The sequence below is a fragment of the Gouania willdenowi genome, chromosome 3, assembly GCF_900634775.1.
Source record: "Gouania willdenowi chromosome 3, fGouWil2.1, whole genome shotgun sequence".
In the NCBI taxonomy this organism is placed as follows: Eukaryota; Metazoa; Chordata; class Actinopteri; order Blenniiformes; family Gobiesocidae; genus Gouania; species Gouania willdenowi.
In genome coordinates, this window is record NC_041046.1 from 41,439,339 (window position 1) to 41,458,622 (window position 19,284).

Below are 19,284 nucleotides of genomic sequence, written 5' to 3' on the forward strand. Positions count from 1 at the left end.
GTCCGCACGTAAGAGATACTTTTATATTTCAGTTAAATCATCTTATGCAGGTTTTAAATTAGCTTTATTGATAAACTCAACTTGTAAACAATGGTGGTCATATATAGTTGAACATGAGGCTTCACTACAATGATCCTCACCTTTAATCAGGTCACACTCCTCCCTCAACGACACTTTACAAAGAAATAAACTTTCAAGGGAGCGAAAACTGAAATTAACACAAACATGTTCTCACTGCTGATATAAAGACACATGTAGCCAAAGAAGAGTACATTAGGGTTACCTGCCATTACATTCACAATGGGACTAATAAAGAGGCTGAAATTAAACATGTTTGTTTCTAAAAATCCGATAAATCGATTAATCATTAGTTGCAGCTATACCACTGATATAAAGCATTAAATACAACAAAACCATCTGATGGTGCTTGTCATAAATAAGTTATGTTTTACTATAATTACCATACTAATACATATCCAAACTAATAATAATAAAGCTTGGTTATCAACGTAAGGCAGAGTCAGGAAACACAAACCAGTCAAGTTTAGTAAATGAAAGTTTTAATAATTTTCAAAATGACTTGAATCCTTCATTTCTTCATAAAAGTATTAAACGTTTCCACAACTCAAAGATTACATCTGAACAGTAATTAAATGGGAAACTCCTGCTACGTGAATAAATGGACCTGATGTGTTGAAATGTGACCAATTTGACTTATTTTCCCACCATAGTCTCCTCCATAAACACTTGTTTCATTGGTGTTGCAGAGCTTGGATGTCTGCCATATAGAAGATTCTAGACACAGATGACATCATAGTTAGCTACTGCTTTCCTTCATAAAGGCCTGGATCACTCTCTGATGCAAGTGTTTCTGAAAAGAGAAAAATATTATTAAAAACAGGTTTAATTTAAAGTAGTGGTTTCCAACCTTTTTTATTAGGGATGTAACGATTCACCCAACTCCCGCTACGATTCGATTCACGATACGATTTTTTCACGATTTATTTTACAAAATAGGAATGTTGACAAATGACTGAAAAATATTTCTTTATTTTTTGGGGGAAAATACTATACTATTTTCCTTTTATTTTTCATTGTCAAAAGAATCCCTTGATAAACTATTCAAAATGATGCAATTTAACTAAAAATAAATCTTGAATGAAATAAATAAAGGAATAATACAAATGAAGAAGAAGCCTATTAATTTAAATTCTGGTTCTATAATAAACAATTCAAAACTGTATAATAGTTCTTTTTCTTTTTAAAAGTGCAACTGAAAATGTATTTTGTGCATTAACAATTGGACTTTTAAAAAACAGTCATTTTACTGTATTTACGTCAGATATTTGTTTAGACCAGCAGAGGGCGCTGGTAACCCAGTGGTCGGTTGGCATGCAGTTATTCCACCAGTGAAGAAGGGAAGCTATGCTAGCAGACAGAGCTAATAGAAAAACGTGACTTTTACAGATATTCACGTAATATTACAGATATTCTTTCGGTGCTAAAGAAGTAAAGAATCATTTATGAGCATGTTTTACAGTAAATGGCGGCCAGAAAGAAAATAGTAGCAGATTCCGCCCGTCACGTCTGCTTCTGGAAGGATTAATATACAGTGGTACCCATGAATCGATTTTTAACTGCCTTACGATTAATCGTTACATCCCTATTTTTTTATATCACACATTTCTGGTGAACTCGGAGACTTTTCTTTCTCTAAAATTAGTTTTTTTTATTGTTATATTGTGTCCACTGTCAGTGTACAAAGTAACAATAAGTGCCAGCTCAGATATTTTTACACTGCATTTTAATAGAACTAGATTTATATATTTAATAAAGTTAAAGTATAGAATACAGTTGTTTGAGAGTGTGTGGTGAACGAAATAATTATTTAAACTGTGTGCACTGCACATTTCTCAGAGTCACCACAGTCATGAATTGCCTGGAAAAGTCATGGAATAATTCAACTGTTTTGGAAATGTAGCCTATTTTATTTTTTATGTTTAAAATATATCAAACCCCCAAAATTATTAAAGTTTAAATCTGTGATAAGTTCTTCTATGAGCTTTAACTGTATAAAGCAGTGTTTTCTTTTCAACCATGGGGTGGCCTGAAATATCTAGTAATTAGAAAAAAAATGCTTAAAATGATATGTTTACATTTTTTGAATTCTTCCTCTTCTTGTTCTAATTCTACACTTGAACTCTCTGAATTAAAAACATCCAAGGTAGTGCATCTTGTAACTTTGTGCACTAATCCGAGCTACTCTGTATTTGTACTACTTTAATAAACATGATCAAAAACTAATTCTAGGAAAGAAAAAAAAATCCCTGGATTCGCAGGATATTTGTGATATTAAAATTGATCACGACCTGAAAAAGTTTGTGAACCTCTGGTACAAAGACGTGTCATGATTAGACTCTTTAGTTTTACTGCTTCATTAAAGATTAGAACAAACATTTGTCTGTTTGTTTGTTAGCAGCAAATCCATAAAAATATGAGAATAGGTTTAAATGTAATTTAGTGAGCTGACAGACAATGTCAAATAGGAGAACGAGTTCGATTTTGGAGATGATCCAGAAGGTTCTGCAGATTCAGTATCCAGAAGAAGGTTGTTTCATAAAGTTAGAAAAATGATTTAAAATGAAATTTGGTGAATGGATCTAAACTTGGTGGAGGTCTGTGCTCTATCTGCTCTGGTTTTTCAATGAAAAAGTGCCACAAACCAATAAAACAAAGGGGATAAAAAAGTACCTTCATGTCACTGCGTCTGTTTGGAGGCTTGAGAAAGGAACTGGTTGAACTACCGACTTTCCACCGCCTGTTTGGTGAAAGAAAAGAGGGATTGGGGGGGACGGGACAAAGAACACAACTTAAAGCTAGATCAACACCTACAGTATGTTGGGCCTTTGCATTTCTGTTGGAGAAATATGAAATACAGTAGTTTACGCCATTAACGATATAAATTACATATATTAGAAATGGGTGAACTCTGGGGCTCAACCTACAGATTTGATTTACAAAAATATTAAAGTAGTTTAAAAAAAAATGTGCGATCCCATGAAGTGAGTCAGATGGCCCCTGTGCACAATGGCGTGTCATCAGGAATGATCAGATTGGAGCGCTGCGGCACAGCAACAGACACCCCAGCTGATTAGTGCAACTCATCACTCTCATATCATGAGAAATATTTCAATGTGGACAGAACAATCTGGTTAAAGACCAAATTATTGGTTTGGTGTGAACAGTTACAGCAATAGGAGATTAGTTTTAGAACCATCGTGCAGCCCTAGTTTTTATTTACCTCCAGGTGTGAATGTTACTATATTATAAAACTTACCTTGGTTTTGTTTTTACAGGTTGCATCAGCCACTTCATTTCATCCATCATCATCGCTCACCACCAAGGCCTTAAACTGCACATCTGTAAGACAAAAAACAACATTTAATACACAACATCAACATCTTTGAACCATTAAACCACTGTAGATCCAGCTTTTATAGACACATTACATACAGAGGGTTCATGCCTCGTAGGGCTGGGCGATATGGACCAAAATGGCGATGTGATATACAATTCGACTTTATTTATATAACACAAATTTCAACAATCGTCATCTCAAAGAGCTTATCAAAAAATAAAATTCGTAAGAAAAATCCCAATAAATCCACATGAACACTGGATATCGATATATAAATCTCGGTTTTAATTCAATAAAGTCTTAGAAAGACAATCCATGGTTAAATTTGCTGATGCAAAATCCCACACAGGCTCATTTATTAACAAACAGCTGCACAATATGTGCAACTTGTGGCTTTTTCTCCTCTAAGGGACAGTACGTGTGAGTTTTGCAGTGTGGCTTCTCCTCCTAAAACTAGTATTTTAATACAAATTTTTTTTTACCGATATAGGCAATATTGTAATTTTCTATATCGTCAAAATGGAAAACTTGATATATCTTAAATATCGCCCAGCCCTAATGCCTCGCTCAACGTTAGTAGATTTTCATTTGAGCATCTCAAAATTTGAAAAAGGTATAAATAACCACCAGTAAAATATATTAAAATTTGTAATACTATCCCTGACTTGGTAAATCAGGTTTCACTTCGTACAATACACTAGTTTAAAGTTTGTACAATATATTGGTTGTGGGAACACTTTCTTTTAATAGTTTAATTTCATTATGTATGGCAGGCCTTCAACCTGATGCCATGTGCTCTAGACGCGCATGCGCACACATACACATACAAGGGTGAGGATAATACAGACAAATCCTAGGTCCAAATACTTAAACCTATAAATCCACATGGGATGTTACGTATTATAATGTTTTACATGTTTAAATAAGCCTTTATTACTTGTCTTTGGAACAACAGTCATTTATGTAGATAGCTTTCTAAGACAAACTAACAAATAACCTTTAAAACACTGCGCATAAATGGGCCACAATAAAAAAAACAATTAAAGTAACTATTGGAAGCAGTTGAAAGTAAAGTTAGCTTCAGTATATCAATAAAAAAGCCGAGTTAGCTTAGCCATTAGCAATGCAAGGGCTAACAATGAGCAACCACGCATGAAAGAATTCATGTCTTCAGGTGTTTTACAGTCTTAAAAACCAAAATAAAGCACACATACCGCTTAGAAGAAAGAAATAATGACACAGCTGTAAGACATCTTTGCTTTTCTTATTTAACTTGCTCATCATCGTATCTTTGCTCGCAAAGCTGCGTCAGTGAGCTAACTGGTGCAAACTGTAACCCTCGTCGTCTTCTTCTTCGTGTGATTTCCGGCAGACCGGCGCTAAAATGGTTCTTCTTCTTTTCTTTTATTGGCGGTAGCAAGCTTTTCAGTAAATACTCTGCCACTCTGTGGTCTGGAATAATTACTGCATAGACTTTGGAAATAATTTTAAAAATCACATTATTTTCAACAGCCCTGTATTTCTTAGAAACTCAAATATAGAAAAATAGAAAATAAAAATAAAAATATGAAAAATTTAATGATAATTTAGGGACTCTGACATTAAAGCTAATGTCATTCTTTGGCAGGGGCGCCGATTTATGTTTTTGTTGGTGGGTGCTCAATAGAGATGTGCGGAAAACTGTGGATTGATCTAAAAATATTGATAGTATCGATACCAATGTTGGGATTAGTATTGAATGATACCGGTGTAAAAAGATTGATCCTTTAGATTTGTTTTTGCTCCTGTGCGCACTGACTGCTGCGGTTTCTACAAAGAGCGACACGGTTGTGTTTGTCAGTCAAGTGCAAGTTGTTTAAAAGGCTGTAAGTTAGGGCTGGGGGTAAACGATTATTTTTAAAACGATTATTCGGGTAAATATTTGATCAAATGTTCGACTATTCTAACAACAAATTAGACGATAAAGTTTATTATCATGAAAAAAATAAATAGTCTATTGAATGGAGAAATATAAGCGTGACAAACTCAAATCATGAGGCTTGGCAGCTTTGCTATAAGTTAGCCACCGTTACCATTCATGCTAGCATTATATGCTATTTCTAGCTAACGTTAGCTAAACACAGCTGTTTAGCCACCAACTACTAACAGTAACCAAACATAAACACAGTTAGCTAGCACCACTGAAGTGCGCAGAGCTAAAGCTCACATTGCACAATACAATACATAGACATAGTATTTATTGCCACACAGCAATGCTGGTGATATTTTTATTTCACAATACACTATAAACGTTACACACAAACGTGAAATTAATTTAGCAAATGTTGGTGATAGTAACGTTACTTCTGTTCACCGGCGTCATGAGTAATTATGGGATACCTCCGCTTCAAGTGCTCCCACATTGACGTTGTGCTGGTGTGATATGCCAGCTCAATCGTGCAAAGACTGCAAATAACTATACCTTGACGCTTATGGCTGCGTTGCTACAGGCCTACTGTAAAGGTGCGTTCACACCGAACGCGACTGCACTGCTGCAGTTGCTTCCATTTACCCTGATGTGTCGTTTGCACATAGTGGTGCCTTTTGGTCACTCCATCACTTTATCGCTCCAGTGAAAGTAATGAACAGATTGGTGCAGTAGCGCAGGTCAGAAGTTGAATTTTAGGTTTCATTTTTGGTATACGTGACTTTGCCATTCTCATTCATTCATGAAGTCTTGCGGCCCACGAGCACGATCCACACAAAATGCCTTTACGATCGACGTATTGGGCACCCCCTGTTTATACAGAAGTGAAAGCCACTTGGCGTTAACAATAATTGTCTAGTGCCCCGGTCTTCTTCAGTTGCTGCCAAAATGAAAGTTGATAGACAGCAGATGAATCACTGATTCAAAACAAACTTGGAACTACAAAACTTGTTGGTATGTGGTCATCACTGAGAAATCAAAACTCAGAACCAGTTCTCCTTCATTCATTGCAGTCACCTGGGCTAATGTTTATTTTTTCGTTGTTGCCAGAACATTTAAGCTGCAGCATACGCACTTGGAGCGAGACCCGTCAAGATGACTTTGCTCTTTCTGCTGCTCCATGTTCTGCTCATGCCTGCATCTGTGTGGTCCGTGTACTGGTACTTTGGAGCAGCACAGACCATCACCCCCAAAGGAGAAGGCGGGACATATGAGGTAATACACTCACTAAAAAAAACACCAGATCATAATTGCATTTCTGATGAGCTTTATAAATGTGATACGCTACCCGAGAAAACTTGTTTAAACCTAGCATCCCTTTTATTTAATACTTCAACAGTTCTGCAATGTAGGCAAAGGCTCACAACCCTCAGAACCGATTATCAGAGGAGCCATTGTGTGGATTTTGAATGTTATTAAGCCACGGCACAAACAAATTATGCATTTTATAGAGTAAATAAACCTAGGGCTGGGCAATATATTGAGATTCAAGATATAATGACTTTTCTTTTTTGGTGATATAGAAAAATGTAATATCGCCAATATCAATTTATATATTTTCATTTTATAGCTCATTTGAAATACTCGTTTTAGGAGTCGCTGCTTTTGCTACTTCTCAGAACAGCATGAAAAGCACAGTCAGATGGATTTCTGAGTGCGTCCTAACCCAGACCTTCCCCTAAACAAGCCACACTACAGAACTCACTCACACATGCTGTCCCTTATGGGAGAAAAAGCCAAAAGTGGCTCATATTGTGTAGGTGTTTGTCAATAAATGAGCCTGTGTGGCATTTTTCATCATCAAATTTAACGCAAAACTGTTTTTCTGGCCTGACTTTATTTGAATTAAAAATATTGAGCTTTATTTCGTATATCGCCATTTTGAGAAAAGATATCGAGATATGAGTTTTGGTCCATATTGCCCAGCCCTAACTGAACCCTTAAACCACTTTTTTGAGATTAAGTAGTGTTGTTGATTGATCCTGATCCAACTCTCAACATTTTAGTCCAAGTATTTTGCTTTGGCGTATTTTGTTGTAAAATTACAAAGTAACTGCCTAAGGGTTGAACGGCAGCTATTACAATTGAATTTTGCTATTGGCTGAGTTTTTGAAACTGTCACTGTTGGAGATTAATGGGTTCCAACACTGTCACAGCTGGTTGCTTATACTATCCTACCTTTTAGCATGTATGTTTCTGCTCATATTTCATATTTAGAAATCCCTAGACGATTTCAGTTTTAAATAGGCGTTCAATATGATGAAGCAGCTCTTTTGATTCATCAACATCAAATTACACTAGTACAGTTACACTGCCATGTTATCAGTACACGAATATAAGCGACCGGTGTTTTCACCCGTCTGTGTGATCCATATTTAAGCAATATCACATAGCACAAACACTGTAACTAGTAAATTACTATATAAGTGGCATGTTAACAGCTTTTAAGACAAGTGAGAAAGAAAAAAATAATGATGGGGTTTCCAGTTTTAACCAGATTTAACTTATTTAAACATTTACTTATGCATTTTACAAATTGTTTTTAACAGTATTTGTTACTGGTCGGCCTATCAATGAAAAACACTCGGCGATCGTATAGTCGAGCCTTGGTCCATGATGACGTGTCACCCTCTGAGAAAATACACAGCACGCTGAGAAATAAGATCGAGTGCACGCAGAGAAGTTTTAAAAGCTACGATACTGTTTATTATGTGCAATGCGCTGTTTTTACACTTTAAAGGTTTCATATTATAAAAAACAAATTATTTCTGGTCTCTACATCTATATTATTGTGCCACAATATTGATTTCCTATAGATTATTATAGCGACATATCAATACAATAGCTCACCAATCACAAGGTGTTTGGTAAGCCCATTATAAGACAATCTGGTTGCAAGCAAGATTTTTTTTTTTTCATGCAAGCCAAACTGAATCATCTGTAAGTGATGTTGTTTGAAGGAGAGTATGAAACAAGGGTAGAACAATCTGGATGAACAGATCCCAAACTGAAATTGCTTCATTATAGCAGTGCAACAAAAAGGTGGGGGGAAAAAAAACAAGATAATGACAATCATTTTACAGTGAAATACACACACACATACACACCAGGATGAGAGTCAAATGGAAAGTGAAACAATTTAAGGATAAGAAATGTACAAAAGACAAACTACATGTTCTCTTTTAACTCGCGTTTTTAGACCAACTCCTGTCAGTTCGGTTTAATTGCCCCAATAAAAGCTTTGTCAGCACAAACTTACCCCAGACTCATAACATATAAAAAACACTTCAGTACGTTGCTTTTCTTCCACTATTTAAAGTGTTCCATGTAGATTATTTAAAGTGTCCAAATTGTCCATAGGGTTGAATGTCTGTGGCAGAAACGTTTAACTTCTGCAGTACTGTACCGGATAAAAAAATGAATAAATAAACTCTTGTCTTCAAACTTTGAAGTCGCCTGCTTTGGAGCGAACATCAGGTCACATGACCACCTTGCCAGTCCCTCTGAGAAAGGGAAAACAAGGTGGACAGTCCTTACATTTTCACAGTAAATTGCTATGTATTTAGAAAGCTTGAGGCTTTAGGTTCGTTTTGATAACATCAGTGACGTGCCGTGAGCACTAGGGTTGGGTAGGCAGGGCGTTGCAAATCGAGACCACCAACGTCAAAACCGTACGTAAATGGTTTTCATATCGGAGAGCTGACTGCGCATGCGCAAACACATAAAAATACACTATAGAAACAGAGGCAAAGCAGCAATGTGCTTTTGGGAGGGGGTGTGGCCTCCCCCTGGCTTACAGCAGAGTGAGACTGTGCAGAGCCTCTGCCGTACCAGGAAATAGCAATGTTTAGTCCTTTAGACTATGAAAAGCAAAAAATAATAATAATAATCTGAAATTGAAAAATAAATCATATATAATTATATTATAGTTAAAACAAAATATTAAAATATCAGTTCACCCTTGGGTAGGCACTGCCTACCTTTCCTACACTGACTGCACGTCACTGAATAACATGTATTCTTAGCTTTCATATTAATAATTCAGTTTATGTATACGATCCATAGTTTGTTAATTTTGATGGTGTTTCTATGGACGCTTCACAGAGTGTGTTTAGTATTTAAAACCATACTGTTTATGTGACTTAGCCCTGTGAGGCCTAGCGGCACATGAAGCCTCTATTACTAAAATAATAAAATTATGCAAACAATACAAAAAAATTATGAGAACTAAAGTGATTAATTGCATATTTTTAATGACTTGTTTCATCATCCAAATGCCGTCATTTTTATTTTGTACGTACTATATGTAACCTCTATAAAACGTTTTTTACTTTTATAGCACAGAAGCTAGAAGTCCTACATGTTGTGGTTAGATAGCTTGCTAGCTAAGGGGAAAGCCGCACTGTTATGTAATGTTATGTCAATAAATAAATATGAAATAGGCCACTAGCAGCAGATAAGTTATTATTCCAACTTTATTTTTATTGACATTTTTAATCAAGTACAAAAACAAGTGCAAATAAGAACAGTACATTTCTGAAGTTTGACAACTAAGCCCCTTACCCCCCTAATTATTACCCATAACTAATGTCACATGTTAAGTTTAAGCTGCCATATTTTAGGCGGCTTCAGCATAGAGATGGAGGAAGATCACAGACAAATCCAGTGTCCATGTTCTCCTTTCTGACGTTGTACAATAACATGACTTTTCTTCAGGTGGAACTCCGTAACAAGCAGACCACATTATCCAGAAATGTGAACCCTTACAGATGTGCTTATGGGAACTGTGGATCTGCCATCCAATCAGCCACCACTGAGGTTGCTTCGAACTCCTACGATCTTGCCTGGTCCCAGAAGGAGACAAAGACAAGACTGAGACTGAACACTACCTTGCCATTCGAGATTCTGTGAGATTTGTCACAAATGCGCTGAAGATCTGTGCTCACATTCACTCGTTGCCACCTAATGCAAATTATTTTAACATGTTCTCAAACAGATATTCAACAAGTTACAACTACCATAGATGGGACTCATGGATAAGAGATTACAAAAACAGTTCCATACCTTGGAGAATGATCGTACACGTGGACCTGGGGATTCGATCTGACACAAAACAATCAAACAGACCCCCTGTCTCCACCATGCTCCCGATTGTTCGGTAATCAGACAACTGTCACACAAAACCTGGATAACAATTATCCTGATGAAGCAGTAAACAAAATATTATTTTGTGAATTCCTGTTTACTGAACGTGGAATTGCCTGGTTATTATTCTGTTTTGCATCGTCTGTTGTGTCCTGTGTTACAGAGTTACAACAAACTGCCCTCGAACGTTCAATCTGAACATGTTTGACCCGGATGGCGACCGTGTGAGATGCAGAGTAGCAACAAATTCATACATTGTTGAGTGTGGGCACTGCAGTCTCCCCCCAGGATTCTATTTAGATCAGGTATTTTTCTACAAACAGGAAAATAATTTATTAACCTTTGATGTTAATAAGCTGCAGCCTTTGTATAGACTGTAGGAGCTTTAAGAGGGGATGGGGAACGATAAAGATGAAAAGTAAATGATTTGGTGTATCTGTATTGTCCTCAAAATGTTTTTCTTTTCTTAGGATTCTTGCTCACTGACATACACATTTGCTGGTCGACATGGATACATGCCAATTGAACTGGTAATTGAAGATTTTCCTAACACAAAAGTGAAATTGGACTACTCTGATGGATCCTATACGGTGAAGTGGCCACTATCCATGCACCAAAGTGCTTTAAGGACCACTACACATGTCCAGACTTTAGTCAATAGCCTCCCTCAAGCAGCTCAGACCACAATGGGACCTGGTACACAGGGCCAGTCCAATAAGCAACAACATTACCGATCATCAATCCCTCCTTTGAGCAAACTCCCTCTGCAATTCAGTGTTCTTGGTATGGAGAAACAGTTTCACCTACTTTACAGTTCAGATTAAAACAATCTACTTCTCAACATTCTTCTTTTCTGATTTCAGTGGATTCACACTTTGCCCCTACATGCAACGAAGGAGATTATTTTCCTGTTTTTGTATCACCGACACCAGCCAATGGAGTCCATCTTCAAGCTTTTGTCAATAAACCCTTCAAATTTACAGTCAAGGCAACAGCAGAGTACATCAGGTATGAAATTCAATGTGTGTCTACTAGTGATGCAGTATAGACAATGACAATATTGTCTAATGGCTTTTTTTAAAAGTTTTAAATACTTTTGGTAGTTCTTCCATTTATTTTATCTTGTCTGCATATGCATATGCTTTATGTGTATGTGTTGAACTCCATCTTCAACCAGCTCTTCATTTTTACCATCTCTAATCAAGCGATTTCAAGAAGAGCACTGAGTTTCTTCAACAGTACTTTGATTTAATGTGAACAGTTTCATTGGTCCACCATGACCCGTTTGGCAAATTCATTGGTCTATTTATGTGACGAGGCTCAATCTTTTGGCAGCATGAAGCTGTTGGACCGGAAAAAAATCTGTAAAATAGATGCATCGTTGTTGAAGCCGCATGGTTCAAAGTGTGGGGAAAAAGTAGCAGCTTATTGTCCAAAAATTATGGTAAATTGTCTTATCGGACTGACAAAAATTCAGTGTGTTATCAGATAGATAACTATTCTGTGTTCTTTGGATGTGAACTGATGTTTTTTCAGCACCTTAGTTGGAGATGACATTGAGACCTTTTGTAAATGCTTTTTTCCTGGCAGTCATTATAAAGTTACAGTGACGGGACCAAGCGGTATTTCAAGTAATGAAACCTCCACAGGGGATTACATCATACATTGGAATCCAACTGATAATGAAATGAATGATCACTTTCCAGTCTGCTTTCTTGCTGAAGCACACGACGGGTGAGTCATTAAATTATGGATTTATGCTGAGGTTTATTTCTCCTTATTGCTTTACTTTTCTTGATTGTACTTTACTGAGATAAATACAGTAAAGGATGCTAGTTTTATATTTAATTCATATTTATGCATGATGGCAGCCCTACAAGCAGCTCAGTTCTAACTGGGGAAAGGTTTATAACAATCAACTTTAACACCCATAGCAACATCCACGCATGAAATAGTACAGGTTTATTCTTTGTTTATTAAATACTATCTCTTTTGTCACAAACCAGTATTGGACGTGTGTTTCACTCAGAGCTGCGTTGTGTGACGATTGATGTTGGACATCATGGTTGGTTGAAGCGTTCAAACCTATCATCATATTTCAATTACTATGAAAACAACATGTTTACAAAAATTCTCCATTCGTTACATAGAGGCTTTAATTACATGCAATGAAACAACAATGATGGTTGAGGTGGAGAAAACCGACCTCTTAAGACGTTACGAGGACAGCCTGCATCTACTCTCATCAGACACTTCTTCCAAATGCAGCCTGAAAACACTTTCCAACTCAACCCACCTTGTGGCTGTCATGTCTCTGGACTCCTGTGGGACTTATGTTGAGGTACAAAATCCACCGAAACACCATTTTTTTAAAATGTCAGTGGGCAAGTTGGAGGATAACAAACCTGCCTCCTTGCCCTTAAATGAAATCCAATGATACTTTATTGATAATCTGTGATCATAATGGATTTGTCACTCTTATTAGGGCACTGATGTCTGTATGAGAAAGCCGATCTCACAGACTCCACACAAACATCTCATAAAAGTGTTGTATCAAGTTGATATCTTGAATATGCAGCACTTTAAAGACTAAGAGGCATACTTACTAAGATCCCAAATAAAAGGTGCATATTCTCTTGTCTTAAATACTTTGGAGGTGCTATTTCCTAACTTGCTACGCCTTATCTACTAAGATCGCTGTGCAAATCAGTGCGCATGTAGACAGCCATATTTAAATGAACATTTTGCACGTGTTAAACATGGAGAATGTTGGACATTTAGCATGTTTGCAATTATTTCAGGAAGTTTGTTAACCAGTAAAGCCATCTAAAGAGGGAAAGATGATGGAATGGAAAACAAATTATTTCATTGTTTTTACAGGAAGATGAAGACCACATCCTCTATAAGAACAAAATCACTTCTGCTGAACCGAAAAAAATAATCTCCAGGAGTACCGAAGTTGAGATTGCATTTTTTTGCACCTTTCCAAAGAAAACCAACCTGACTGTGGGATTCAAGCACAAGAACCCGTACGCCTTCCAGGAAGGGGGCTTTGGCTCATTTACCTTTCAGTTTGAGTTCTTTCAGAACCAGCAGTTTAGGCAACAAGTGGATGCCAGCACCTACCCGATAGAGGTCTACCTTGATCAGATGATGTTCATGCAGATCGAAGCAACCGTGTCCATCCCAAATGTAGAGCTGTTTGTGGAATCATGCAAGGCAACTCCTGAAGATAACCCCAGCGCCGACATCAGCTACTCTATCATCGAGAACGGGTCGGTACAGTCAAATAAAACCTCCTCTGTGGTGGCTTTTCCTTCTAAACGTCATCACTGGGTTGGTACAGGTGTGTGAAGGACCCAACCGTGCAAGTCTACCACAGCTCCAAGTCTCAGTGTAGGTTTGGAATGGCGGCCTTTGAGTTCATCAAAGATCACAATGAGGTGAGAAAACTTTTATTAGGGTGCCACGTGTGTGCTTTAAAATCTCTGGTCAGAGCTTGTGAATCTCTAAGGACAATATTTTGAAATGGACAATTATCTTCATTGAGTTCGGGGCTTGTCTCGAGAATACATTCTTAAAGAAATTGATTGAGAGGTTATTTTAATCTATAACTCCACTCTTGCTTTAAGGTGTTGTAAATTACACAAAGTAGACTTGGATTATCCACCCACTGCCTTAAGCTTTAAAAGCACTGTCAAAGTCTTTTATGTTACAGTTCTTTTTTTCTGAAACTGCTTGGTAGTTATGTCATTTCCTTTCTGTGCGCATCCATCCTCAGTACTAACGCTGCTTTCTAAGGGCTCTCTCCGTGTGCGTGATTAAGTTAAAGTAAGTTTATTGTTTGCAAATACTTTAATATTGTCATCTGACTTGTTTCCTGGATCTTATGTGCATGTTAGAATACTTTTCGGGTGTGTTTTAGGTCTTAATAGGTCACATGACTGTGTTATAAGCTGTGGTAGACTGTGAAAGGTGTACCTAACTTTATTCCAGCTTTAAACTGTATTCCTGTGTGTTATATTGAAGTTTACACATCTTTTATTTTTACTGCTAGATTTCTTTTATCTTCTGCATCACGTCAGATGCACCTAGATAGTAATTTGTTACTCTCTGCTCATGCGCACTTCATGTGATTGGCCCATGTGGTGCAGTCGTGCATGCCTCCACTAGAGGGAGACAAAAAGCGCTGAATCCGTCTAGAATCCTTTCATTAACCAATAACCCTTAACCCTTTGCATGCCTGCACATTGGCTGTTTTGCTGCTTATTTGTGTTGTTTGACCGAGTTAATATATTTTGGTGGTTTGATTCAATGTTTATTCTTGAACAACATATTTATACATCTGTACATATTAATGGTGTTGTTAGTATTATTTGTACATGATTGGTGATATTAATAATGTTATTATTTGCACATTATTAATAATGTTATCTTATTTGTTTCCTTTAAAGAACCACACACATACAACTATTTGTACCCTCACCATCATCCCTGCCAGTACACCAACGTCAATAATAAATACGCTGGTAATAACTTCTCCGTGCCCTTCTCTCTGACCGGACCCCTGTCAAAGAATACTGTCAGACCAGTATTATCCCCTTCAGAGTGTCCCACTCTATCACAAGAACTAACATACGTGTCAAACTGTCTGTACAGGTCTACATCACCTGCTCTGTTCTCCTGTGTAAGACCGATGTTCCGAACACTCGCTGTTCTCAGGGCTGCATGCAACCAGGAAGTCATCGTGGGAGGAGAGAAGCTGCCAGTCAGACCAACCGCCACCTCATCTCTCTGGGGCCCCTGTGCTTGGCCAAATCCTTGGATAGCCTAAATGGATGCTCATGTATGTCTTCTTTATTCTTTTATAGGCCTTAATGTTTAAACTGTAGAGCATGGGAGTGGGTGAAAGTGAGTGTGGATAAATAAAGGGATGGAGGTGAACCAACAAATATCGTATGCAGATACTGATGAAAATAAATGAACAATATATATTGATCAAAACATTTGTTGTAAGGATACATCAAACGGTCGGCGCCGATTTCCTTAATATTGGGGGATCGGCCATCGGTGATACTTACATATGAAACTGACCTTATCTAACTCCGCAAAGGTCTGACAGTCAGCCACGGTCCCCTTCTGCTGTGAGGATGACTGACAGACCAGTCCACCAACAACGTGCACATGCGTCTGCTACATGTGTAATTAACAGTCAGTCACCGGAGTAGGGTTAACCAAGCATGCTCACTGTTTATCAGTATTACATGGTGAAATAAAAAGTCCAAAGGATCTTCATTTGTAACTTGTGTGATGTGGAAGTACGTTGTGGTTGGGCCGCAAACAAACCGTTCAATACAACAAACCTCATTCACCAGATAAAAAGGCATCACACTGCCGAGTATGTAGCATTTGAAGCTAGCAATCAAGCTAAAGCTAGCGGGAGCAGAGAGACAGTCAGTGGCCTGCTGTTAGCGCTCATGAGCGGTGAAAAGAGCAAAGCTACTACAAAAAAAATGGAGTTCATGAAATTCTGTCTGTTTCAGCTGGTTGTTGGACACAGCAGTGTGTCTGTGTGCGCGCACCACAGAACCAAGAAATAAACCTGCGCTCCGCTTCAGATGTAGCTCTGAAGCCCTTAGAAGCATTGCTGCAGAGTAAAGCTCACATTTACACCTGTCATGTTTCTGTGTGGAGCAGGGGTTTGGTAGGTGCTTGGTCTGCAGAGCATCATAAAAAGCTACTGCCGTCATGTGCGTGCAATGTTGTTTTCAGATTCTGCATGGGAAATTACCTACTCTTCCACTCCCTCACAGTCACAAGGATGTGCTTAGGTACCGAAATATGGTATCGTTTGATTTTATGTGAATTGGTTCCAGGAAGTACAGGAATTCGGTCCACACCTAAAAAAGTACTCTAATTCGGTACCCGTCCCTAATCGTAAAATACTTCTACACTGTAAAGAAATGTCTCACAATGCTGCTACCTTACCAGCAGAGTGTAAAGCGACGTTGGCTGAGTGGGAAATCAATTATGCAAGAGTTCGCGTTGTTTTAAGGGACAATGCTCGTAATATGGCCAAACCACTGGATGATGCCAACTTAAAAAGTTTGCCCGGCCTGGTGCGCACACACTGCAACTTGTTGTAAACGAGGGACAACTAGCGCAGCATCGCAGATATTGTGGCATCGGGAAGGAAAATTGTTTGATATTTAAAGCATTTATCACTTCCCTATTCCCGACTCTACAACGTACAGTCGCTAATGGAGCTGTTGGCGTGTATGCTGCTGAGCATGAGTTACCAGTCACACTCAGTGGACGCCAGTGGGAGCTAATGGGCAATGTGCTGACCATCCTCGCACCCTTTGAGGAACTCAGACCATGGTGTGGGTACAGCTAAAGCAACATTGTTGAAAGCTGTTGTAATTTTCTTTATTTATAAAAGCAAAATACTGCTGTGCACTTTCTTTTTTGTATAGAGATTAAAACAGGTCTGCAGTGTAACCTGTTGCACATGTTTTGTTTGTTTTTTAAAACGTCAAAACATTTTTTTTTTTAGACTAAAGGAACTATTCATAATTTAGTACTTTGGACTCATGGTTTATATTTGAGGTAAAAACAAAAAACACAAAACAAAAAAAAAAAGTTTATGTTGTTACATGTATATTGTTCATGTTCAATGTTATACAATAAAACAAGTTTGGATCATTCAAGGTGTATGCCATCAGTTATAAATAAATAAAAAATTGGGATTGGCAGGTCAGGATTTTTAAAGATTGGTGATTGGTTAGAAACTTGCAATCGGTGCACCCCTAAGCCTGGGACAATAATCCCCAAATCACTTATTTGAACAATCAAAAATGATCTTGATATGAGCTTTTTCTGTTTTTCTCCCTTTGCAGCGTCCTTCCTGAATCTGAATCTGGTGTTGAACGTGATCCTGGTTGTGGGCTGTCTCCTGGTTGTTTGAGTGATGGTCTACAGATCCAGGAGGTCCAAAGCCAAATACCAGCCACCTCTGACTCTGAGCCTGGGATGAACATGCTGAGGATGAAATAATGGGTGGAAGGATGGCTTTGTGCTGTATTTGCAGACATGTTAACCTTAAAATCACAAGTGACATAAAAAGTAACACGGTGTATTTGGGAAACGTTGTGGGTCAACCACTATTGATGTCATTATCAGAAAATAAACTGGTTTTTAACAACTATTAATTTTGATCTCTATTAATAATGTGCATGTTAAGATTAAGGTGAGCTTGTTTTTATGTTTTGTTGTTCTTGTGAAGTTATCCTATAAATCACCATAGATTTTTTCTGAAATCTGTTCTCAATCTTATAATGAAAAATAATAATACTTTTAAAAAGAAAAAAGAAACTGAAATACATTTTCAGTGATTTTCCCCCTTTTTCTTTTCCAATTTTAACAGAAACTTGAGCTGACTACTGTCCATCATATGTTCATCTTTATCTTGATAAGTGGGCTCCAGTGTGAGCCCAACTCATGATTGAATGACTGAACGGATGGATTGAGATGTTGCAATTTTTGATGCGAGTGAATCAACATCAGCATCTTCCCGAAAAGGATAGCACATGAATGGCTCGAGCAAAGAAAAGTCTTGAATGCGTTTGTCAAACTCTGACAGACAATTGTCAATCTGCTCCGTGTAGCGTGCACTGTCAAGTTGCACGCAGGCCTTCCCTTGCGTTTCCAGCTCTGACGCCAGGTTCTGGAAATTTGCCACATCCCTGATCTCTTTCATGTTGAGCATTTTAGTGCATAACGCTTGTTGGTGGATTATGCAATGGTAATTCAGGAAGTCTGGAAGTCATCGTCCTGCCTGCACTTGGCAATAAATCCATTAACGCGGCCAACCATTGCGGGTGCTCCATCCGTGGTGATAGACACCAATTTGTACACTTGGAGCTGAGTTTTCTCAATAAAGTTTTTAAATGATTGAAATATGTCCTCTCCTCGTGTGTGCTCTTTCATGGGAAGTGCTGTTAATAGCTCCTCTTTTGCAGTGATATCACTAAACACCATACGAATGAAAGAGTATTGAAGCACACACTGTGTTGTATCGACCCTAACCCGCCACACCGTTAAACCAACTGCAGAGCTACTGATATGTGAAAATGTAAGAAGCCACATGATTGGCTGAAAGCAAACACACCTGATTGGCTGATGAATCTGTCAATCACTTTTATCAGCCAATGGTGACGTTCATTGACCCGCGACGTCAGGGCAGTCTCAAAATTCACCACACACATTTCTCTCACAAATACACAGAGGTTTCACAGCACAGAAGCAGTTTGTAAATGCACATTCAGCAATTTGCATTATCTGTGGATTTATATTACCGTATTTTTCATACATAAGACGCACCGGACTATAAGGCACACTGGTTTGTTATGATTATTAAGACGCATTAAGCGAAATAAAATAGTCAGAGAAGTCAAACTTTATTTAATTCATTAAAAATAACTCTCAACATTGTTCAGGTTTAACACATAAAATACAGAACAATACACTCACTTTTTCAGTTCAGTATGTTGAAGCACAGTAGTTAATTTCATACATAAGGCGCACTGTCGATTTTTGAGAAAATTAAAGGATTTTAAGTGCGCCTTATAGTCCGAAAAATACGGTACAAGTGTGCCTCAAAATGATATTTGTGAAGTAGAGCTTGTGCATTTCAGTATTTATATTACAAGTTTGCATAAAATAAATATTTGCGAAACAGATCGTGAGCATTTGT

At 37.8% G+C, this 19,284-nt stretch overlaps 1 protein-coding gene, 1 long non-coding RNA gene and 1 other non-coding gene across 3 annotated transcripts; 1 reads left to right on the plus strand and 2 right to left on the minus strand.

Annotated features, from left to right (window-relative positions):
* Window positions 1-540: 540 nt before the first annotated feature.
* On the minus strand, window positions 541-4,779 carry LOC114461063 (uncharacterized). Its single transcript, XR_003673789.1, has 4 exons — window positions 4,633-4,779; window positions 3,338-3,420; window positions 2,752-2,818; window positions 541-871 (listed from the first exon to the last, which is right to left on the minus strand). It is a non-coding gene; the product is annotated as an uncharacterized LOC114461063 (long non-coding RNA).
* On the minus strand, window positions 3,062-3,175 carry LOC114461351 (small nucleolar RNA SNORD67). Its single transcript, XR_003673832.1, has one exon. It is a non-coding gene; the product is annotated as a small nucleolar RNA SNORD67 (small nucleolar RNA).
* Window positions 4,780-6,442: 1,663 nt separating the features above from the next.
* LOC114460889 (uncharacterized) lies at window positions 6,443-18,488 on the plus strand. The gene is made up of 13 exons (XM_028442769.1): window positions 6,443-6,599; window positions 10,101-10,291; window positions 10,381-10,542; window positions 10,693-10,834; window positions 11,000-11,312; window positions 11,393-11,537; window positions 12,120-12,263; window positions 12,536-12,594; window positions 12,680-12,870; window positions 13,410-13,804; window positions 13,876-13,972; window positions 15,189-15,375; window positions 17,429-18,488. The coding sequence occupies exons 1-13, from the start codon at window positions 6,480-6,482 to the stop codon at window positions 17,494-17,496; spliced, it is 2,214 nt and encodes a 737-aa protein (XP_028298570.1). The 5' UTR covers window positions 6,443-6,479; the 3' UTR covers window positions 17,497-18,488.
* Window positions 18,489-19,284: the final 796 nt, after the last annotated feature.

Excerpts from the sequence above, each read along its gene's own strand:
- LOC114460889 (XM_028442769.1), top strand. The coding sequence starts at position 6,480 with ATGACTTTGCTCTTTCTGCTGCTCCATGTTCTGCTCATGCCTGCATCT. Across the intron at positions 6,600-10,100 it reads GAGAAGGCGGGACATATGAG|GTGGAACTCCGTAACAAGCA; the intron begins GTAATACACTCA and ends ACTTTTCTTCAG. Across the intron at positions 10,543-10,692 it reads ACCATGCTCCCGATTGTTCG|AGTTACAACAAACTGCCCTC; the intron begins GTAATCAGACAA and ends CCTGTGTTACAG.